This window comes from Hyperolius riggenbachi, chromosome 2, assembly GCF_040937935.1.
Source record: "Hyperolius riggenbachi isolate aHypRig1 chromosome 2, aHypRig1.pri, whole genome shotgun sequence".
In the NCBI taxonomy this organism is placed as follows: Eukaryota; Metazoa; Chordata; class Amphibia; order Anura; family Hyperoliidae; genus Hyperolius; species Hyperolius riggenbachi.
This window is the reverse complement of record NC_090647.1, coordinates 276,532,105-276,556,629: the sequence shown is the minus strand read 5'-3', so window position 1 is coordinate 276,556,629 and position 24,525 is coordinate 276,532,105. Positions and strand designations below refer to the sequence as shown.

Here is a 24,525-nt window from a genome sequence, read left to right as displayed (position 1 = left end):
CAGGTCTGACAATGTCTACAATGCTCATTGTCTTGTTCTAGGAAGATAGTACAATACATTAAGTGTACCAAAGGCAGGATTCAATACTTTCCACTCAGAGCATTAAAGGGACTCCGAGCTCTGAAAAAAAAGGAAAGTTGTACTCACCAGGGGCTTTTTCCAGCCCAGTGCTGGTCGGGAGGTCCCACGCCGGCGTCCTGGCTCCTCTCCTTCACCCCGCTCCGGAATGGCTGGCAGGCCGCAGCCCGGGCGACACTCTCCCGAGTGTCGGGCTGCTTCTTCCGCATATGACGCGGATTACGTCACACGCCGGCCGCCTCGCGTCATCACGGCGGCCGGCGTGAAAGTACTGCGCATGCGCGCTTTGTTCGCGCATGCGCAGTACTTCCACGCCGGCCGCCGTGATGACGCGAGGCGGCCGGCGTGTGACGTAATCCGCGTCATATGCGGAAGAAGCAGCCCGACACTCGGGAGAGTGTCGCCCGGGCTGCGGCCTACCAGCCATTCCGGAGCGGGGTGAAGGAGAGGAGCCAGGACGCCGGCGTGGGACCTCCCGACCAGCACTGGGCTGGAAAAAGCCCCTGGTGAGTACAACTTTCCTTTTTTTTCAGAGCTCGGAGTCCCTTTAAGGCCTCTACACACTTGCAAAAAGATTGAACGCTGTACAAAGGGACAACTGTTAAAACTTTGTATCATTGTTTTCAGTGTCTTCTAACAACCTGTCAAGCAAACAATCAAATGTGTATGTTGCTGTTAGATGACACAACAGACATTATTTACATACATGTATTATCTACATACATCTCCTCCTGTTCTATATACATGTTGTTTAGAAAATGTCCAACATATCAAAACTTATTTACCACACTTTTAACTTTTGCTATTACCTTACCTAGTGGTTTTGGGTCACCCTGAGCGGCTCGGGTACTCTGCTATTACCTTTGACAGTCGTTGGTCTGGTTTTTTTTCCAAATTATATATGAATGATTGTTCCAAGAACATTTATTTAAAGTGGTTTAAGTTGGAAGTATGTAGGGCCTTAAACGCATTGCATAAACTACTTTTAAACCGTTTATTAAAAAATAAATGGTTGCATTAATTATTTAAAGAAAAAATAGAAGAAATATACAACACACAGTATAAAATAAAAACAATTAAAAATGAAATGCAGTAATTAGGTGTTCATTTTGCCCTTGGTCAAGCACAGCTCAGAAATTCCATTCCTGTAATTTAGGCACCAGTACCCCCATAATGTTCCAAGAAATGAAGGCGCACACCATCTGTCTCACCACCCTTCACAGTGCATGATACCCAGCCCAACTCGAGCATCCCTCCACATGTCTCCTTCTGGGGACTTTGAGGAATGAGTAGGCTTCTCCAAGGGGCTCAATTTATACATTTAGAAAATGAAGTAATGGTCACATGATGTTATGCTGTACCTCCTGTATGGACAGAGAACCCTGAAGAGAAAAGCCACGGGGAAGTGCTTAGTATCATGTCAAAATGGGCGCATCGCTGGCAGGCAGCAGTACACACAATGTCCATTAGCCTTTATATTCACATTACAGGAGGTTACAGGTACCCTGTAATATCTCCATGGAAATCTGAATTTCTAAAAACTATATGGACACTTTGGAGAATTATTGCCTCCTATTATGATATCCTCATCACGCAGCAAATATTACGGTGACACAGGTCAAATATTATAACTTTCTTGCCATATCTTTCTCAAGCTTGTTTCCAGATGGTATCCTCAGTGGCTATAAATCCACGTTCAGCTTTAGATCATTGGTATGGAATGTACAATGGCTTTTAAAAAAAGAATGTTGTTCCTTGGAACGTATTGTAAGGATACAATACATTAAAAACTACAGTTTACTGTACAGAGAATATATGATTGCGTGAGTATATTTGTTCATGGCTAAGACAATTACTGGGAATAAACTTTGTAGAGAGCTTTAGTGCCCAGATTTCCAGACAAAAGCCCAAGATATTCTATCCATGAATAAGTCTTGTGGATATCTCCATATAAAAGACACATAGGGACATTAGTGTGCTCTTGGGTTAATTAATTATTGTCTTTACTCAGCTTCAGGGTAATGCACTTCTGACGGTTTAAAATTAAAGTGACTTTGAAATGACCATGCAAAGTATAACACAAGCATATGATGACAATTTAAATAATTAGAGGCTACCCATAGTGGAAACTGAAGATCTACATTTCCAGCAGTCCCTGAAATTGGAGAGCCAATGTAAATGATAAAGAGTAAAGGACACGAGTTCCTGAGTTTTCCTGTTGATCAGTGAAACCATCCACCACATTATAGGACCAATGGGCAAAGTTTGAAAATTCAAGGTCTTTGTAACAATAGTAACAGACCACCTGCTGGTGGGTAGTGGAAGTTCAGGGCTGCTTGAAACAGAATACAGCCACCTGTTAGTGGATAGTGGAAGTCCAGGGTCAGTATCACCACCTGCAGGCAGGAAATGGCAGAACATAGTTTAAGAAAACATACTGTGATTGGCACTGTGAAAACTGTGGTTGGCACTCTACTGCACTTCCTTCAACAGGCTGGGTTAGAGGTATGAGCACAGGTACAGAACGTTGCAGGTAACACCTACTGGGACCTTGAAGGAAAACTCCTGCCACCTATGACAGAGTATCCCAGCAGCCCTAGTGAAGGATGGAAACTGTGTAGTCTCTTATGCAGAATACACCCATGGCTAACAAATATGAATTTTGTTACACAGAAGGTCCGTCTTTACACTTTTGTTCAGGAAGCTTTTATATCGCCTCTACTATCCATGCTGAGAATGTGATGCTGTTTATGTTTACATTTCACTTTTAATGCTAGCCTAAGCCCCAGGATAAATATATAATGGCTGTCCTCGCAGTGGCAGAGCCACAAAAGTAAGCCGTTTATTCTGACAGTTGCAAAAGCTTTAATGGGTGGTTTTATGGTTAAGCTTCCTGTAGCGTGGTCTTTTTAACAAGTATAGTTTTTAACTTTGTATGTTAATCCAGTTTTACCTCACAAATAAAGGTAAAATGTATGTGCTGCAGTGCAATTTGGGTTTGCATCTAGAGTGGCCATACACTGGTCGATTTGCCATCAGATCGACCAACAGATAGATCCCTCTCTGATCGAATCTGATCAGAGAGGGATCGTGTGGCTGCCTTTACTGCAAACAGATTGTGAATCGATTTCAGCATGAAATCGATTCACCATCTGTGAAGCTGCCGCTGCTGCCCCCCCCCCTCCTCCCGCATACATTACCTAATTCGGCCAGCGCGAGTCCCCCGGTCTTCTCCGCTCTGGGCTCCAGCTTCACTGTACTTCTTGTCCGGGGAAGTTTAAACAGTAGAGAGCGCTACTGTTTAAACTTTCTGCCGGGACAGGAAGAAGTGAAGCCTGCCGGACTCGGAGTCCAGTGCGCAGAAGAAGCAGCGGTGACAGTGGGGACTCGCGCCGGCCGGATCAGGTAATGTATTGCCGGTAGCGTCGGTCGTCGGGCATTCGAACACTGCTATCGACCCACTCTCAACCCGCCGGCGATCGATCAAAATCGTTCGGCCAGCACTTGCGCAATGATTTTACAGCTGATTCTATCACAGTGATCGGATCGGCAGTATATCGGCGGAAAAATCGGTAAGTGTATGGGTCTCTTAGGAGTAACATTTCCAATCTAGAAACTGGAATGATGATTACATTCATGACTGACTACAGCTTTCCCAATGAAAACTACAGACTAACAATATGCATGTTAAATGCTGTAATATATTGACAAAACAGGGTTAGTGTAGGAGCCAGCTTCAATGATGTACAATTGAGTACATTAGTCGCATCAAGCACATAGATTGGTGAAATATCAAACTTCTAAGTGCAGTTAAAAGATGTTACTGGACAAGATTTACTAGCACTTAAATTTTGCCATTCAGCATTATACCGTTCTGTCATCTATCAATCTCTAGGAGACACCAGACAATCAGTCAGGGAGAAGAATGCAGTGTAAACCATTTTATAGTAGCACCAGAGACGCATGAGCAGCCAATATTGAAAAATAAAGTTGCTATCTAATGGGACTTAAATGCACTTTTAAAGTGTAGTACACATAAACATAACTGACACAGCTAGCATATACGGTGTCAGTCAAGTTTACTCCATGACTTCAGGGTCCCTGTGGTCTTTTATCACATGCCGGTAACTTAGCAGGATATATGAATCAGAAGAACATGTTGAAAAGCATACTGCAGCAAATGCATCTCATTAAAACACAAAAAGAGGATATACAGCAAGCTGTGAGCTATGGATAGTGGATACTATAAAGTGATGAACACATGTCTTCCACTCTGTAGATGCCAGAAATTGTAAATATTTGGGCTCACGAAAATCCCTTATTAGGTGCTCATTAATGGTACAATTTTTCATCAAATGCCATTTCGCAGCAATTTTTAGGATCAAGTGTAATTGGAAGGTTATTATCGATTGTTCCCATAACTAGCTTGATTAGGGCATTTTCTCTTCCAACCTAATACATTTTCTGTTCCAATCAACCAAAGAATCATTTTACATCGATTTTAGCTACACACTGCGCAGTTTTCTGTACAATCCGATCATAAAAAGTGCGCCGAAAGAATGCATCTGATGAAAAAATTGTACTGTTAATGGGCACTTTTTCTGAGATTGTAAATTGGCAGGCCAAATCTGATCTGGGAAACATATATATTAACCACTTCCCAACTGAGGGGTTTTACCCCCTGACCACCAGAGCAATTTTCACCTTTCAGCGCTCCTTCCATTCATTCGTCTATAATTTTATTATTACTTATCGCAATGAAATGAACTATATCTTGTTTTTTTCGCCACCAATTAGGCTTTCTTTAGGTGGGACATTATGCCAAGAATAATTTTATTCTAAATGTGTTTTAATGGGAAAATAGGAAAAAATGTGGGAAAAAAATTATTATTTTTCAGTTTTCGGCCTTTATAGTTTTTAAATAATGCATGCTACTGTAATTAAAACCCATTAAATGTATATGCCTATTTATCCCGGTTATAAAACCGTTTAAATTATGTCCCTATCACAATGTTTGCCGCCAATATTGTAGTTGGAAATAAAGGTGCATTTTTTCAGTTTTGCGTCCTTCCCTAATTACAAGCCCATAGTTTATAAAGTAACAGTGTTATACCCTCTTGACATAAATATTTAAAAAGTTCAGTCCCTAAGGTAACTATTTATGTATTTTTTTTTAATTGTAAATTTTTTTATTTTTTTTTATTACAAAAAAAAAATTGGGGAGTGTGGGAGGTAAGGAGTTAATTTTTTGTGTAAAGCAAGTTTATTTGTGTGTAAAAAATGGTTAGGATGTAGTTTTACTATTTGGCCACAAGATGGCACCATTACCAATTTGTTTCATACGACCTGCAAGCGTCCTTCTGGACTCTTGCAGGAAGTAGAAAGAGGCTGGGACTTTGTTATTTTTTCACAATGATCGGGCTGCTCAGCCGAGCGGCAGCAGATCATTGCGGGGCTGAGATCAACGAACGGGAATGGATTTTCCCGTTCATTGATCTCCGGGCGAGCGGGCGGCGGCGTGTTTACTAGCGGCGGGCGGCGTGTTTACGAGCGGGAGCGCGGACAGCGGCGGGAGTGCGCAGAGTACGGATTTCTCCGTCCCTGGGGGTGAAAGGATGGAAAAAGGGGCGGAGAAATCCGTACGCGCGGGGGTAAAGTGGTTAATATACTTCGAAGTTGTTACAGAGGCGCCCAAAGATTAAAATCACTACAACTTAAAATTCTAAAATGGGGGGTACTGGATGACTTACCTCCCCAATGAAGACAATTTGCAATCGTTCAAAACGACATGATTTATTCTTACTCCACAAGAACACTTTGCAACGCGTTTCACGGGTCTACTGCCCGCTTCCTCAGGCAACATAAAAATTGGAGTACTTAAATGTCCAGGAGCGGGTTTAGCGCCTCTGTAGCCATTTTAAAATTTTAAGTTGTAGTGATTTTAATCTTTGGGTGCCTCTGTAACAACTTTGAATAATATTGTATCCACTGGCTGGATGGGTGTGAACACCTTTCTCTATCTACGAAGAGCGACCGTTTAGCCTGAGCAGGGACAGGCCTAAATTCCCCGTCTGCGCGATCAGTGGTTGCCTGGAATCGGCAACCCATATTTGTGAGTAACATTCCTCATATTACAATTACGTAAAGTAATAACGATATCACATCATTGGGGCTCTAGTTTCTCTTTTTGTTTTCACATCTTAATATACTTGCCCATTCCAGTTATAGCAAGAGACTATTGGATGACGTTGAGATTAGAACACTGATTTTTAGTATGAACATCTCACTGAATATTGTGGGCTGCCACCTTGGTAGCCGCGTAATACATCGCAATGTAAACTGCGGGGGGGAGGGGGGTAGTTATGTGTTAGAACACTAAGAGGGGTTGGATAGTGTTGGGCATTAGGAGGGAGAGTTAGTGTTAGGGATTAAGAGGGAGGGTTAGTGTGAGAAGAAGAGGGAAATGGTAGGCAGTGGTGGAGTCGATTACATGGGAAGCCTCTGGAACATCTAGTGGCTTCCACCTACTGAGGTAAGTCCCCCTCCACAGTTTCTCTTTCAATAACGTCCAACACCAACCTTTCATTCAAAGTATTGCTGACAATAACCAAACTCAATACGTATGCTGAATATTATGGCCAGTTCTACACAAGTTCAACACAATTATGAATCTGGACCCCAACACTTACCAAACCCCCAGATGTATCCCATCCACCAACTCTCCCTAACTTGAGCTTGAAGACCCCAAAGACAAGCAACAGCTACTAAGAGTGCCAATTTTAAATCTGTATGTATCATACCAAATCATTAAGCATTGATGTTCATGTAAGGTATGCTGAGAGGATCACTTGATACCAGCACAGAGGTAATATTTGCCTGACAGCACTAGTAGGTTACTGATCAATTGTATTTGTTCTGAGTAACTCTTTTATGACTCAGAGTTTTTCCCTTGACTCTCAGTTTCAGACACATTTTGTTTTTGTACACAGACACAAAGCACTGTCACATGGAAAACAACATATAAAACAACTTCATAAAATTGCCCACACACTCATATTTAATTCTACTGTTCTGCATTTAAGAGTCTAGTGTAGTTTGGGAAAGACATGAAACAGACAGTTTTACTGCTGGGCTGAAGAAAAACTCATGGAAAAAAATATCTCTGTAGCTTGGAATTTCTTTAGGCAAGACTAATAAAAGCTTTAACATAAAGAAGAAATGTGGTCTGAGAAACAGAATATGGTTTCAGAATAGGAAGCCGCTGAAATCCCTAAATAAAACTAATTCACATTTGCCTACTTTCCTTCTCACACGGGTAGAAAAGGAAATAATCCTGTACAACATCCTCACTAACTGCGTCCATGGCCACTGCTTCCAGTTCATCCCACCCAGAAAGGACACAGAATGTCCAGAGATCAGACCTTTAAAATTTTACATAAAAAGTTTAATCTCTTGCTGGGTGTCTGCTCTTCCGTCTGACCTTGGTGGGGAGAATATACCAATTCCTAGTCTGTGAGGTCAGCGAGATGAACCTGAAGGGTCCCCTTTCGTGTGTGCATTCTCTATATAAGCTTAGAAAGAGTCCAGAAAAGCAAAGCAGCGCTTTTCAGCACAGTCTTATATGGATGCCATTGTCCGAACTACATGTATCAGCAGCCTCCATGTTGATAAACAAGAAATGCAATGTATAAGGCTTGTTTAACAGTACATATCGGCAGGGCCACTTCTAGACTTTTTGCTGCCTGAGGCAAACTTGTGAGGATGCCCCCCCCCCCCCCCCAAATTTAGAATGATCACACAGCACCCGACAATTTACTCTACTTCATTTAATGTTCTTGCACCACATGCTGCAGCTCAACACAATAACACACTGGCTTGCAGTGAGTCTGTGACAAACAATCTGCTCAGTCTCAGCCACTCCATTTCTCTTCAGTCAGGACAGCAGCGCCACCTCCTCCCTTCTGCTGTGCAAGTTAAATAAAACACTGCTGCTCTCCTGCCTTCCCCCTCCTTACTCACTGTCAGACTCCTCACTCAGCACATCAAGCTGCTTTTCCCCAATGATGACCTCTTCACCTCGCTCTACTCTCGCTTCTCCTCCTACTCTGACTGCATGCTGTTAGTGTAAATACAGTACAAACATGCTGCCCCTGTATTCTCTGCACCTGATGCAAATGTTTCACATTGCTTCATGAGAGAACTGACTTTGTGTATTGGCGGTAGTGGTGTGGTGCGGGGACCGCACCGCCAAAAATAGGCCTTCGGGGTTTGCCGCGTTAATCCCCATCTGGCAGCGGGCCATAAAGGGAGTGACACTCTCCAGCACTCACTTCCTGTGGCCGATTCGATGACATGTGCGGAAGTGTATTGCTAAAATATGCTTACACACATGCGCAACGTGTAAAATTTGCAGTGGCCATTTAAAAAAACCCGGGTTGCCATAGACTTACAGGACTTCCGGTCTGCTGTACGTGGCTGCAGGTTGCTGCACAAGCCGCACGGTAACGCAGGTGTGTGATCGTGTTAGATTAGGAACTCCCGCGTCGCGTGTAGTGTGATATGCCTCATAGACTTTCATTACCTTGCCGTTAAGCTGCGTCAAACCGCTGCACCGAACCGCGCCAGTGTGAAAGGGCCCTTAGGGTTAGCAATGACAATGGCAAATAAGGTTAGGGAGAGTTAGTTGTTAAGGTCTTAGGGTTTCTTCGAGGTAGATTAGGTTTAGCTTACCTTTATCAGTTAGGAAATTATCAAGGAAGAATACTGTTGATGATAAGGTAGGGTTAGGCGGTGTTTAAAAAGAAACCGTGACCAAGAATTGAACTTCATCCCAATCAGTAGCTGATACCCCCTTTTACATGATAAATCTTTTCCTTTTCACAAACGGATCATCAGGGGGCTATGTATGGCTGATATTGTGGTGAAACCCCTCCCACAAAAAACTTTTGTGGGAGGGGTTTCCTGTCTGTAAACCTTGTTGCATTGCGGGAAATAGCTGTTTACAGCTGTTTCAAACTGGCAAAAAAGCAAGCAGCAGCTACATCACCTGCCAGTAGTAAAAATGCCCCCATGTGATACATGTCAGAATGTAAATCAGGGAGAAGAAATATTTTACAATGGGCAAACACTGACATAAATGATTTATACATAATTATTGTAAAAATGAAGCACTTTTTTATTAGATTATTTTTACTGGAGTTCCTCTTTAAAACAAAACAAAACCACCGGCAGCACTTGCAGTCAGAGTTGCAGTCATTGTGACAAAGAGAGCAGGTGTTATGTGCTAAAATGCTAAAAAAACAGGTAATAGGTCTTCAACAAACATCAGCGCAGAGTGGGCTAGATATAAAAGTAGTCTCCTTAGTGAATAACAAGAGTGTGCTGTACACAATGCAGTGTACAAAGCTGTGTTCCATAATTTATTGAAAGAATCTCTTGCAGCCTGCTCTGCACTGACATTTATTAAAGGCATTTATTATACGACTGACGTCTTCAGAAGGCAAGCCCTGCCTTAATGACACTTATGGGGAGGAAACCCTAGAAACAATACTACTACCAGAGTTTAGTACAGTTAAAATATCCCTTATACTCCAAAAAGCTTAGCTACACAATTATAAATTCTAAGAAAATCTTTTTTTTTTTTTAAGTGCCTGTATGGGTTAAAGGGTATAGCGCTGCAGAACTGAGCTCCTCAGGCCTCTAAGAATGTTTTTTGAACTCTGAGTGCAAGACATAAGGCTTAATTTATGGTAGACACCTTCTTTGTGCAGATTACAAAGGTAGGATGCTGTGAAATCTGAAAATATCAGTGTGCTGGTTTCAGATTGAACTGGAGATTATTTGATTTGTATACATTGTGCTAGCTTCCAGTACTAGCTCAATGTCACCAGGCAAATAGTGATCGTCACACAAATTACATTACTTTGGGATGCAGGCAGGTAGGATAATGATAAAGTCAATGAACAAGATGCCAGAAACATTATAATGCTGGTACCAGGGAGGAGGCATTAACTAAGTGGGAAGTGCAGTTAACTTTCACTCTTCTGTCTTTTCAAAAATATAAAGTCTAATTGGGTTCTAGAAAATACACATTACAAACTCCTTAATGTTACAGCTTAAAGCATACCAGATGAGTTTGTAAAGCTCAAAAACTAAATATGCCCCTAGGTAGCTATTTAAATGCGCTCCTAGAGTGTCTTAATTGTAATGTAACTGGTGCTTCCATTCTGCCAATGTCTGTTTTTAAAATCGTCCTGCAAACCAACCAAGAAAAAGGAGTTTATTCTTAACCCAGATGCTGAACGCTACAGCTACAATCTATGCTTAGCCATTACGCATCATCACAGTGGCATAGGAGCTAGTACTCTTACTTTGCAGCAATGGGTCCCTGTTTTGAATCCCAGCCAGGGCACTATCTGCATGGGCTTTCTATGTTCTTCCTTCAGGCACCCCGGTTCCCCCCACATCCCACAAACATAAAGATATGTTAAATGGCTTCCCCCTACATTGGTCCTAGACTACAATTCATACACTACACGACACATACATAGACATATGCTTATGTATCCCCCAAAATGGGGAGAAAAAGTCACTGCATCTTATATTCCAAATTCAGGGAGTCCCCGACTTACCAACGCCGCCGACCCGCCGCAAAGTTGGGACTCCCTGTATTGTTTTTGTGTCCCTGTGTCCTCCTCCACTTCCCAGTACATAGTTAAAAGCAACAACAGCGCTTCAGTTCTCACCTGATCCATCGGCCCCAGTGGTGATCAGAAACCTCTCCTCTCCCTCACTGGTCCCCCAGTGCTGGTCACCTAATTACAGTGTGATTAGGCGATCAGCAGAAGCTGGTACTAGGGGAACAGTGAGGGAGAGGAGAGGTCTCTAATGGATCAGATGAGATGCACTGCCGCTAGTTTTAACTATGCACAAGGGAGCAGAGGGGGAAACAAAAGAGGACACAGAGTGGCAATGAGGGATAGGATGGAAGGAGACGAACAGGGTACAGAGGGGGACAGAGGAAGACAAATGAGGCAGAAAGGGGCACAGAGGAAGACAAACGGAGCACAAAAATGATGACATGGGGACACAAGGACACAAAGAGACGAAAGAGAGGACGGGGGGACACAGGGGGACAATAGAGGACACAGAAGGACACAAAGGGACAAGGAGGAAGACAGAGGCAAAACATGTGCGGGACGCAAAGGGAGAAGAGGAGGACACAGGGAGACAGAAGAAGTAGAAGGGAGACCCAGGAGGTGAAAGGGGAACACAATGATTGTGGGGGGAACATCTACAAGACGGTATGCTTTAAGTGAGAGTAAAAGTAACACTCAATAATATTATAATAATAATTCCAAATCCTTTTATCTTTCAAGTAGAATGAAGAAAGCTGGAAATCTCCCCCGCTTTGTAATAATTTGAGTCTCCCAACTGAGGAAAAGTCCACCTAAAAACCACCCTCAGTCCTCCACATCAAATGCACTAATGTGAGATCTCTTCAGTATCTCTTCATCAAAATAATGCCAGTGCTGGGATACTGACAGTAATAACCAATATACTATTCTCTTACTACCCAAGGAAAGTACTTCTCGCGGCTGCTTCCCTTTACTGTTTAAAAGTCCACAGCTCTTTTACTAGAGTTTCAAACATTTGGAAGCTTCTCATGTTCAATGGCCGAGACTTGTGGCCCAACTAATTGAGAAAGATCAAAAAAGTTGAAGTAGCCAACCCGTACAAGAAAATGCATGATATTTATACTGCCGACAGCAGCGTTAGCAGTGTACATAAATCAAAACTATTGTAGAGTGAAAGAAATGCATGAAAGCTCCGGTAATTGCAATCTGCTGTCTGGTGGAGTACTGTAAATATAGCAGCAGTCAGGATTTCGAGCAACCAATCAATAGCCAGCTATTAAAATTTCAGCCAATTAGAAGATGATTGGCTGAGCAAACAATGAATTATTGGTTGTTTAGCTGGGCTTTCAGTTTTGGTGCCTTGCCCCCTGTTTCTCATTCTGTTCCCCCAGCCTTTCCTGTTAGGCAAAACACATCTGCAAACACCTGATATTCATCTGTGCTTGTGCCGCTGTACAGTCTTGTTAAATTGTTACCACCTTTTCCACAAGCCGTTTTGGCAATTAACCTCCTGGCCAAGCACTTCAAAGAAAACAACTGTTACATTTAACCTCTCAAAGTCTTCAACGGATTCCTTCGTGATTTCTTTCCCCTTCCGAACACTTTCATCCTAAACCAAAAATTTAAGACAGATAAGATTGTGCTTCATTTTTCCTCTTTTTTGGTTGTTTTCTTAACTCTTTAACCTTTGGCTGGTCTTCGCTGAGGATGTTACAAAAACATTTCTTTACAATCTTAACCCTTTTCTCACATTTTCAGTACAGGGTACCCTACAACACTGAGCAAAATAAATAAATAATAAATATTATTATTGTATGGGTTTAAAGAGACAGCATGAACGCTGTTAAATGCACTTCATGAGCAAACTGTTAGATTAAGCTGTTGAAGAGATACAGGCCCATATGCAATTAAGTTTTTCACCTGAGTTATCTCCTAGGAGATAATTTTCATCTTCTCTTTACACTAAATTTTCAGAATTTACCATTGAAAAATTACTCAAAAGTTGGTGAAAAGGTACTATCAAATTTATTTTGAGTATTTTCTTGCTTGCTGGTGGCTTAAAAGACATTTTATGACAAGTTGTGAAAATATCACCTAGGAGATAACTCAGGAGAAAAAGTGAATTGCATATGGGCCATAGTCTTCTAGAGTAAAAATGTACATTCATATTTTCTTTTAGGTGGAGCATAGCATTGCCACTTTCACTCCAGTCCATCCCATAACCAACTGGTACGTCCACCAGAACAACTGACTTATTTTTTTATTGTTGCTGTTTGACTTTAGCAATCTGGGTCTCTGTCACTACTTATTATTTTAAAATGAAACGTATCACAAATAGGTAAATGGGAACTTTTTGCTCCCTGATATCACTCTGTAGTACACACTTAAGAAATGAGGAGTCTGTCTATTTAGACGTCTGTCTATTCTAGAGAATAAAAAGGATTTGTCACTTCTGAATGATGCACTATCTGCACAGAGTTTGTATGTTCTCTGTGTCTGCGTGGGTTTCCTTCAGGCACCCTGGTTTCCTGCCACATCCCAAAAACATACAGATATGGTCCTAGACTACAATGGACATACTATTATTATTCAGTATTTATACTTCACTGACATCTTCCATGGCAGTTTACAGTATGTAGTCTTGTCACTAACTGTCCCTCAGAGGGCTCACAATCACCTACCATTAGAGATGGCCTGAACTGTTCGCTGGCGAACGGGAACCGGCAAACTTCTGTGGTTCGCGATCGCGGAGAACTACGAACTTTTGCGGAAGTTCGATTCGCCCCTATAGTGCATCATTAGGGTCAACTTTGACCCTCTACATCACAGTCAGCAGGCACATAGTAGCCAATCAGGCTACACTCCCTCCTGGAGCCGCCCCCTCCCCTTATAATAGGCAGGCAGCATCAGGCCTTGGACTCACTCGTGTGCCTGCAGTAATTAGAGAAGGGAGAGCTGCTACAGAGAGAGCTATAGGGAAAGCTTAGTTAGGCTTTTGAAGGCTCATTAGCTTGCTCCTTGGTGATTCTTATTGCTAAAAAAAAGCACCCCTCAACAGCTCTTTTGAGAGCTAATCTTGTTCTTGTGATCTATTTTTTTTTTTGTGTGGCCCACAGACACTTGTGTTGCATAGACAGCCTTGGTAATTCCTACTGTGCCACTGCCAGGCCCAACACATTCAGTGACTACATGTGTGTGTGACAGGCAGCTGAACATTTGTAATCTCAATCACTGCACCTATTCACTGTTGAGTATACCTAACTACCTATACCTATGTGAGCGCACGCATTGTTAATACCACCAGTCATTGCACCTGTTCAGGGTACGTGTGTGTGTGTGTGTGTGTGTGTGTGTGTGTGTGTGTCAGGCAGCTGCACATTTGTAATCCTAATCACTGCACCTGTTCACTGTTCATTGCACCTACCTACCTACCTATGTGAGCGCAAGCAGTGTAACATACCACCAGTCATTGCAACTGTTCACGGTACCTGTGTGTGACAGGTGCACATTTGTAATACCAATACCTGCATACCTGTTAACTGCACCTGTGTGACAGCTGCACATTGTATTGTAATACCAGTCACTGCTACCAGTTCACTGCACCTGTGTGACCGCACACTGTGTAGTATACCATTCCTTGCATACCTGTTAACAGTACCTGTGTGACAGCTGCACATTGTATTGTAAAACCAGTCACTGCTACCTGTTCACTGCACCTGTGTGACCGCACGCTGTTTAGTATACCAGTCCGTGCATACCTGCTAACTGTACCTGTGTTACAGCTGCACATTGTATTGTAATACTAGTCACCGCTACCTTTCACTGCACCTGTGTGACTGCACATTGTATTAGTCAAGTCAGTGCATACTTTCACTTCATCGCCCCGATATGGACAAAACAGGTAGAGGCAGGGGCAGACCCAGAGGCAGGCCACCCGGCAGGTCTGTTCAAGGTCATGCTGACGTGATTTCGTGTGGCCCTTGCCCAAAGTACAGTGCTCAGAAGAAGGCACGTCCCATCAACTCCCAAGATTGTCAGGACGTGGTTGACTATTTAACAAAACAGCTCATCTTCCGCAGCCACCAGCGCTATTTCAAGTACCACATCCGCTGCATTTGACACTTTGCAGGAGTTATTTGGTGGGGAAATAACGGATTCACAGACATTATTGTTAGAACAAGATGAAGGCGCTAAGCAAGTTACACCACCTCATATGTCTGAGTTAGGCGACACTATGGACGTAAGGGCCCATATGCAATTAACTTTTTCACCTGAGTTTTCTCCTAGGAGATAATTTTTCAACTTCTTATTAAAATAACTTTTCAGCATTTTGTAATCTAAAAAGTACCAAAAAGTAAAGAGAAAGTACTATCAAAATTATTCTGAGTATTTTCTTGTTTGCTGGTGGCTTAAAAGGGATTTTATGACTAGGTGTGAAAATGTCAACTTGGAGATAACTCAGGTGAAAAAATTAATTGCATATGGGCCAAGGTGTGAGGAGGAGGAGGATGAAGTACCTGCTGTTGGTGCAGTTTATGAGGTGTCTGAGGCAAGCGAAGCTGGGCAGGATGATTATGATGATGACCATGATACGGATGTCACGTGTGATCCTAAGAGACAAGATGACCAAGGGGACAGTTTAGAGGGGGAGTCAGAGAGGAGTAGGAGGAGACAAGTTCCTGAAAGAAGCAGGGGTAGCTCGTCGTCAGAAACAGCTGGTGGCAGTGTCCGGCGCCATGTATCGCCACCTATGGACAGCCAGCCAACATGCCCTTCAACGTCAGCTGCTGACGCCACCATAGTGCTCACACCCCAGGGTGGCTCAGCGGTGTGGAAATGTTTTTGTGTGTATGCCAAAGATTAGAGCAATGCCATCTGTACTCTCTGCCACCAAAAATTGAGCCGTGGAAAGGCCAACACCCACGTAAGGAAAACTGCCTTACGAAGGCACATGCTTAAAAGGCACAAACTGCAATGGGAAGACCACCTGCGCAAAAGCAGCACACAAAAGCAAAGCCACCCTCCTTCTCCTCTTCCTCCTTCAGGTGCATCATCTTCTTCAGCCGCTTTCTCCCTTGCACCTTCACAATCACAGCCAACCTCCTCCACTCCGCCTCTCACCTTGAGCGGTTCCTGCTCCTCTGCCCACAGCAGAAGCCAGGTGTCCGTGAGGGCAATCTTTGAGCAGAAGAAGCCAATGTCTGCCAGTCACCCCCTTGCCCGGCATCTGACAGCTGGCTTGGTGGAACTGTTATCCCGCCAGCTGTTACTATACCAGCTGGTGGACTCTGAGGCCTTCCAGAAATTTGTGGCCATTGGGACACCACAGTGGAAGATACCAGGCCGCAATTATTTCTCAAAAAAGGCGATACCCAAACTGTACCTTGAAGTTGAGAGGCAAGTGGTGTAATCTCTGGCACACAGCGTTGGGTCAAGGGTCCATCTGACCACGGATGCCTGGTCTGCCAAGCACAGACAGGGCAGGTACATTACTTACACAGCCCATTGGGTCAACCTGGTGACCGATGGCAAGCAGGGAGTACGTGGCTGTGCAGCGGACCTAGTGACACCTCCACGGCTTGCAGGTAGGCCTGCTGCCACCTACTCTCCGTCTCCTCCTGCTACATCCTCTTCGCTATAGTCCTTCTCCTTGGCTGAGTGGCAATTCAACTCTACTGGTGCTGCGATCTCCTCTCCAGCTACACAGCCCCAGCTCCCCAGGGCATATGCTGCATGCCAGGTACGACGGTGTCACACCATCGTAGACATGTCTTGCCTCAAAGCGGAGAGTCACACTGGAGTAGCTCTCCTGGCTACTCTGAACAAACAGGTGGATCAGTGGCTGACCCTGCACCAACTGGAGATCGGCAACGTGGTGTATGACAACTGCAGCAATCTCATTTCAGCTTTGAATTTGGGAAAGTTGACACATGTACCCTGCATGGCACATGTGCTCATTCTCGTAATTTAGAGATTTGTGTCTAAGTACCCAGGCTTACAGGACGTCCTAAAGCAGTCCGGAAAGGTGTGTGGGCATTTCAGGTAGTCTTACACGGCCAAGGCACGCTTTGCCGATATTCAGCGGAGAAACAACTTGCCGGTGAGACACTTGATTTGCGATAGCCCGACTTACTGGAACTCGACCCTCCTGATGTTCGACCACCTGCTACAACAGGAGAAAGCCGTCAAACAGTATCTCTACAACTACAGTCAAAGTACACAGTCTGGGGAGATGGGGATGTTCTGGACGAAGTACTGGACACACATGTGAAATGTCTGCAGGCTCCTGCGGCCATTTGAGGAGGTGACAAACCTGTGAGTCGCAGTGAAGGCGCCATCAGCAACTTGATCCCATATGCCTTCTTCCTGGAGCGTGCCGTGCGTAGTGTGGTGGACCAAGCTGTGGAGGAGCGTGAACAGGAACGGGAGGAAGAGTTGTGGGATCAATTCTCAGCAGAAGCAGATGATTCTTCAACACCTGCGGCAGCACAGAGGGGGGAGGAGGAGGAGGAGGAGGAGGAGGAGGAGGAGGGAGAGTAGTTCGGGGAAGAGGAGTCAGATGATGAGGAAGGTGTTGTTTTGGAGTATGAGGTTGAGGCAGAAGAACAACCGCAGCAGGTGTCGCAAGGGGCTTGTGCTACTCAACTTTCCTGTGGTATTGTTCGTGGCTGGGGGGAGGAGGAGAACTTAGCTGACATCACTGAGGAAGAGCAAGAGGAGATGCATAGTACGTCTGCATCCAACTTTGTGCAGATGGCATCTTTCATGCTGTCCAGCCTGTTGAGGGACCACCGTATAAAAAAAATCAAGGGGAATGAGCTGCACTGGGTGGCCACGCTACTAGACCCTCGGTATAGGCCAGGCATGGGCAAACTTTGCCCTCCAGCTGTTAAGGAACTACAAATCCCACAATGCATCTGCCTTTATGAGTCATGACTGTGGCTGTCAGACTCATGCAATGCATTGTGGGACTTGTAGTTCCTCGACAGCTGGAGGGCCAAGTTTTCCCATGCCTGGTATAGGCACAAAGTGGCGGAGATGTTTCCAAATCACCAGAAGGCAGAAAGGATGCAGCACTTGCAGAACAAGCTGGCAACTATGCTTTACAATGCGTTTAAGGGTGATGTCACAGCACAACACAATAAAGGTACCACTGCCAGTAATCCTTCTCCCATGTCCACGCAGGCAAGGACAGAATGCTCTAGCGATCTCATGGTGATGTCGGACATGCGGACATTCTTTAGTCCAACGCCTCGCCTTAGCGCTTCTGGATCCACCCTCCACCAATGCCTCGACCGGCAGGTAGCCGACCACCTGGCCTTAAGTGTGGATGTAGACACTGTGAGCAGCGATGAACCCTTGGACTACTGGGTGCGCAGGCTTGACCTGTTGCCAGAGCTGTCCTAATTTGCCATCCAATTTCTGTCTTGCCCTGCCTCAAGCGTCCTGTCAGAAAGGACCTTCAGCGCAGCTGGAGGCATTGTCACTGAGAAGAGAAGTCGTCTAAGTCAAAAGTGTTCAGTACCTCACCTTTATCAAAATGAATGAGGCATGGATCCCGGAGGGCTAGTGCCCGCCCAAAGACTAAGTCAGTCCCCGCACACAGCATCTCTGCCTGCACGCCATGTGACTGCCTGCCCCATGACTAAGTCGCTCCCCACACAGCATCTCTGCCTGCAGGCCACTTGATTGCCTTCTGTAACGATTGTGGAATTCTCTCCGTGGTCAGCGCACAGGACACGCGCTGACACTGCGGAAATCCTCCACAAGCGTATAATTTGAGAGAACCCAGCAAAAGGTGCAACGCACCTGTAGAGGGAAATTCCTGTCGGCAGATGGAGCTGTGGAGTGCAGAGGAACAGATCCTCTGCCCTGCCACAGACGCCAGATAGGAATTGTACGAAGGGAAGAAACGCAGGGCAAGATAGCCCTTAAAGAGAGAGAGTAAAGCGACAGAGTATATGTGTGTCCACCAATCTAGTCGCCATCCAGCGACGATGAACACACAACCATGAAGATTAGGTGAGAAGGCAATCGCAAGAAATGGCGATTGCTAACAGCGACACAAGACAGAATAAGCACAGAGGAGGAATGTATATATGTCCACCAATCTCGTCGCCAACCTGCGACGGTGAACACACAACAGAGGAAACCAAGTGAGAACGCAATCGCAAGAGAAGCGATTACGAATGAGAATGAGCACAGGGACAGAATGTATAAGTGTGCACCAATCTAGTCGCCAACCCACGACGGTGCACACACGACAGCAGAAACAAAGTAGGAACGCAATCGCGAGAGACGCGATTGCCAGAGGTGACACAAGACTTAAGCAAGACAGGGCACGAGAGTAGCAAAGGCACAGCAAATCATACAATGAGAAGATAAGGAAAATAACAAACGCTAACTAAATGCAAACACCGCAATCATTCGCAACAGCGAACGCGTGTACAGCGCGATCTCTGCACGTTAAGCGCAACAGAGACAAGCACGCCTAACTAACCACTGACACACAAACAAGAAACAGAGAACGCGAGCGCTTGCTTAACGGTTACCTCACCGAGCCTACAGCAAGCGTTCGTATCAGACATGACAGACAGACGGACGGGTACAGGATAGGAAAGATCCACTGCTCTTTCCGACAGAGCGAGTGCGATCCAAGTAAAGCAACAGAGCTTAGCAGGATCCACTGCTCTTTCCGCCAGAGCGAGTGTGAATCAAGTATAGAAACAGAATTAGCAGGATCCACTGCTCTTTCCGCCAGAGTGAGTGCGATCCAAGTTCAGGGAGAGGATCACAGATCAGAAGGATCCACAGCCGCTACCGCTAGGGGTTAGTGCGATCCAAGCAAGACAGATGAAACAGAAGGGGCTACCAGTATCAACCGCTGCTCTGGTTAGCACCCACAGACAGACAGGACGATTTCCTATCGACCACCGTTGGCGACAGGACAATCACAGCAGAGAGACAACATAGACAAATCAGATAAGCAAGCTAACTGCACTAGAGGAGCTGTCTAGTGCAGTCCCCAGAATTACTCTAAGATAACTATAACAATCCAACAGGGAAGGCTGACACTCCAGGAGTGTATTTAATAAACTGTTATGACCAGCAAAGCCTTCTGGGAGCAGAAGGCTTTTATACTGCCAGCCCTCAAAGGAGACAGCTGGGCAATTTGCATGTATGCAAATCCCTCAGCAAAGCAACTCTGAAAGTTGCAAGATGAAGCCAGGTCTCTTTTCCAGAGACCTGCATCTCTCAGACATAAGGAATGGTCAAACAGCTGTCTGCCTGTGCAGCCAGCTGAGCAGATCATTACACCTTCTCTGCCACCACCAACAGGGTCCAGGACTTCAGACGGATTCCTGAATTTTTAAGGCTGCTGCTAGCAGCGGCCGCTATAATAATTTTTCTGGTACGTGTACATGCCTGCCTAATTTTTCTGACTGCACTGCGGCTGCAACAACAAAACAAAAGGCATGTACATGTGTCAATTCCCCTTCGTGATCGTTACCTTGCCGCAGTGAAGGGGCTTGCTTATCACAATGAAGCAATGACCGACGGCTATACGAGTGTATCGGGGGTGGCACACCAAAGATAATAAGGTTGTTGCTTCATTGTGGACAGACCAAATTCGATCAGTTGGACAATCACTGTTGTTCTGTCATTCAGCTACTTCAGCCTGGCGACCATATGGGCTTGAAAACCGCTCTCGCCATGGTGCGCACCAGTCCAGCACGGCCGTCACAACACAAACAGCTGTTTGCGGTGCGTTACACAGTGAGTTTGGTGTGTCAGTGTGAAGCAGTACTCTAATTACACTCCCTGATTGATGTATACACATGCAAGATGTTTTAAAGCACTTTAGGCCTCCAATTTAGCATGCAATGTGATTTCTGCCCTTAAAACGCTGCTTTGTGTCAAATCCAGATTTTTCCCCAGGACTTTTGGTGTCTATCCCACTCATCCATGCAAAAAGTTAGATGTTAGACCCCTTGAAACATCTTTTCCATCACTTTTGTGGCCAGCATAAATGTTTCTAGTTTTCAAAGTTCGCCTCCCCATTGAAGTCTATTGCGGTTCGCGAAAGTTTGCAAGTTCGCGAACATTTGCAGAGGTTCACGAATCTAAAATCGGAGGCTCTACCTACCATAGCCATATATGCCCATTGTAACCAAGAGTTAAGTTTTAGGGGAAGCCAATTAACTTACTTGTATGTTTTTGGCATCCATTGGATCTGTTGCCGTAAGTGGGAAGCAGTTCTGTGCAGTCTGCGATAATCCTGGGTAGGCGGATGCATTCCCTATATAGCCTACGGAGAAAATGCATCTGCCCCGGGCTACACTGGACTACAGCGGACCATCAAAGAGGACACTACACTGACCGCTCCCGCTGGAAGCAAGTGGTCTGACGGCAGATGGGATCTAAACCTAACAACAGAGACGTTGTAACTGATCACTCATTCTGTAGGCAGTGCATTGTGAAAGAATCTTAAAGGCCTCTTGCACACTGCAAGTGATTCCGATTCAGATTCCGCTTTTTAATTAGTTTTTACATCCGATTCCGATTCCGATTTGCAGTTTGCTCCCTGCACACTGCAAAACGGAATCTGAATCGGATGTAAAAACTGATTAAAAAGCGGAATCTGAATCGGAATCGCTTGCAGTGTGCAAGAGGCCAAAATGTGTACGTGTCAACTGACCTATAGGGAAACGGGGAAATTTCCTTCACTTGGGCTGCACATCAGTTGCCCGTTCAGTTATAACTGACAGCAACCAATTTAGGTTGGATTCTGACATAAAAGGTGTACAGTTTTGTTCCAGTCTTGCTCTGTCAGTTTATGACAGTTCGCATCAGTTTTTTTCTGTGGCTTGTTTCACACATAAAAGGCGTACAGTTCCATTCCAGTCCTGCCCTGCCAGTTTTGCATCAGTATTCTATGGTTAGGTTCATTCAAAAAAAAGTGTACAGTCCTGTCAGGTAAAACTGATACAGCAGCACTGCCGGTATTTTTTTTCCCACAGTGGGAAAACACACATTCCTCCCATTGCACTGTAATTCTGCATTGGGAAGCGTTATGTGCATTTTAATAGCACGGGAGAACAGCTGAAATTTGGGCATGTATGACCCCTGCCTTAGAGTTCTCAGGCAGTCTCGGACTTGAATTACTGGATCCCTGCAACCAACTTGCATGATGAGGTTTCCACATTGCCTTGTACTGTATAAACTTGTCCTATGTTGAGTATTATGTTACATTTGTCTGCCTAACATTGTATGTATCTCTATTTATTGTCCAGCACTGTGAAATATGTTGGTGCTTTACAAATACAATAAATATATAGCGTTTGATCCACTAACCGGCGCTAAGTGTTAGCGCCGGTGTGAAAAGCCCTTTTTTGCCGCTAGTACGCGCAAAGCTACTTTGCGCGCAGCCCCACTCACTGCGCGCGCAGCGCGGGTCAGCCTATATTAATGCGCGGTGCGACGATCACGTCGCACCCGCTGCCTCTTAAACGTTGCATCAGAGGTACCCGATGCGCCATTATCGTTGCATCAGATGCGACGTTTAAGGGGCAGCGGGTGCGATGTGATCATCGCACCGCGCACTAATATAGGGGCACCCGCGCTGCGCGCGCAGTGAGTGGGGCTTACACTGATGTGTGGGCACAAACTACTTAGTGCCGTAGTTTGCGTCCACTAAGTGATAAGGCACACTAATCGGCTTAGTGCCGGTTAGTGAATGAAGCTCATAGTGGCTGCCATATTAATTTCCTTTTGAACAATGCACATTTTCTGGCTGTCCTGCTGATCCTCTGCCTCTAATGCTTTTAGCCATATACCCTGAACAAGTCTGTAGATCAGGCGTTTCTGACCAGACAAGCAGCATGCTTGTTTCAGATGTGTGATTCAGACACTTCTGCAGTCTAAGATCAACAGTACTGCCAGACAACTGGTATTGTTTTAAAGGAAACAAATATGGCACCCTCCATATCACTGTCAGTTGAGGTGTACTTTAAGCTATGTATACACGTTAGATTTCCTTTGGCTGAAGCCAAACTTCCTGATCATCTCAATTGGAAAGCAATTAGGCACACAGGTGTCTCCTGACATTGCGGAACTCCCCTTTTGCGTTCTGGCAGGAAGGACCACTCATTTAAAGTCCTTTATTCCTGCAGGAAGTTCAAATAAAGTTCCCCTTTAAAGGCCCTCTCACCGCCCTCTATCTCTCCTGATTCCCCTCCCCTGCTACAGACACACACACAAGAACATTTTGTGTTAGTTTTGAGACAAGCAGTGTGTCTGTACAGCTCTCCTAGCTCTGGTTCTGAGATTTGGTGGGTAGATGTCTTTTATTAAGTTTATAATGCTGTCATATTCTTTCCATTTTGTTATAATGGGATTTATTTTATAACCCAACCCTAATCTATACTTCTCCACAACTTTGTCTTTGATCAGCTTGGACTGCTCCTTGATCTTCATGTTGCTTGCTTAGTGGTGTAGCAGAATCAGGGACCTTTCAGAATAGGTCTATTTATGCAGGCATCATGTGACAGACCATGTGACATTTTGATTGCATATAGGTGGACCTTAATTAACCAATTATGTAACATCTAAATTTAACTGATTGGGAAGGAAGGAAGGAAGGAAGAAAGGAAGAAAGGAAGAAAGGAAGAAAGGAAGAAAGAAAGAAAGGAAGAAAGGAAGAAAGAAAGAAAGAAAGAAAGAAAGAAAGAAAGAAAGAAAGAAAGAAAGAAAGAAAGAAAGAAAGAAAGAAAGAAAGAAAGAACAGAGCCCATTTACAAAACAGATGCTTCAGATCTATGCAGTTAGTAGGGAGCAGAGCACACAGACAGCAGAGGGGATTTTGCATACATGTAAGCATCTCATATGACACTAGTCTAGTTAGTGTTCTGAGGTGTCCCCATTCTGAAAAGTTACTACCAACCAATAAGCATCATTCGCTATTTTGTACAGGGATGCTTATTTACAGCCAGTAGTCTGTGTACTATGGTAATATGTGTAAGGAAGACACTATCCAGTGCCTCCTTGCCCTCCCTCAAATGCTAACACACTGTAAACCGTTCAGTGCTTCAGTTTCCTTCACAAATAGAGAAGCTAAATAACATGCCTGTAACTGTAAACAGTGCTTTCAGTTTACTTTTTAGCAAGAATATAGGAACAAACTGGTATGAAACAAAAACATTTGAAATTAATACATGTTACGTAATTAAAACCCATGTATTTTATTTGCCCATTTGTCCCGCTTATTACAACGTTTAAATTATATCCCTATCACAATGTATGGCGCCAATATTTTATTTAGAAATAAAGGTGCATTTTTTCAATTTGCGTCCGTGATGGACTTTTTAAATATGCATGTCAAAAGAGTATATTATTATATTTTTTTAAATTATAAGCTTGTAAATAGTGATTATTTACAAGCTTATAATTTAAAAAAATATAATAATATGCTCTCTTGACATGCATATTTAACCAGTTCGGCCTATCTGGACGAGCTTCCTCGTCCAGATAGGCACTGCTGCTGCCGCCGCCTCGTGCTCGCTCCCGCTGCCCGCCGCTAGCCCTCCGATCAGTGAATGGGAATATAATTCCCATTCACCGATCTATCTTCCCCGCAGAAATACCGACGCTTTCTCTCCAGAGAGCGCGGTATTTCTGTCCCCAGGAAACATCTCCCCTGCTTTTAAGTTCCTGGATGCGAGATCGTTCGCATCCAGGACTTTTTTCACTGTGGCCATCTTGTGGCCAAATAGTAAACTGCACCACAATACATTTTTAATAAAAAAAAAAT

At 44.4% G+C, this 24,525-nt stretch overlaps 1 protein-coding gene across 10 annotated transcripts in view; it reads right to left on the bottom strand.

The window, feature by feature from the left end:
- Window positions 1-24,525, bottom strand: part of BCAS3 (BCAS3 microtubule associated cell migration factor) — a 1,423,373-nt gene that overhangs the window by 569,921 nt on the left and 828,927 nt on the right. The window contains exon 24 of one of the 10 annotated variants that reach the window (XM_068268738.1): window positions 12,305-12,324. The exons of the other annotated variants lie outside the window; for them this stretch is intronic. Coding sequence (XP_068124839.1) covers window positions 12,320-12,324 — 5 coding nt within the window. The 3' untranslated portion in view covers window positions 12,305-12,319. Of the gene's footprint in view, window positions 1-12,304; window positions 12,325-24,525 lie in introns of those variants that run through there. 10 annotated transcript variants of the gene reach the window in all.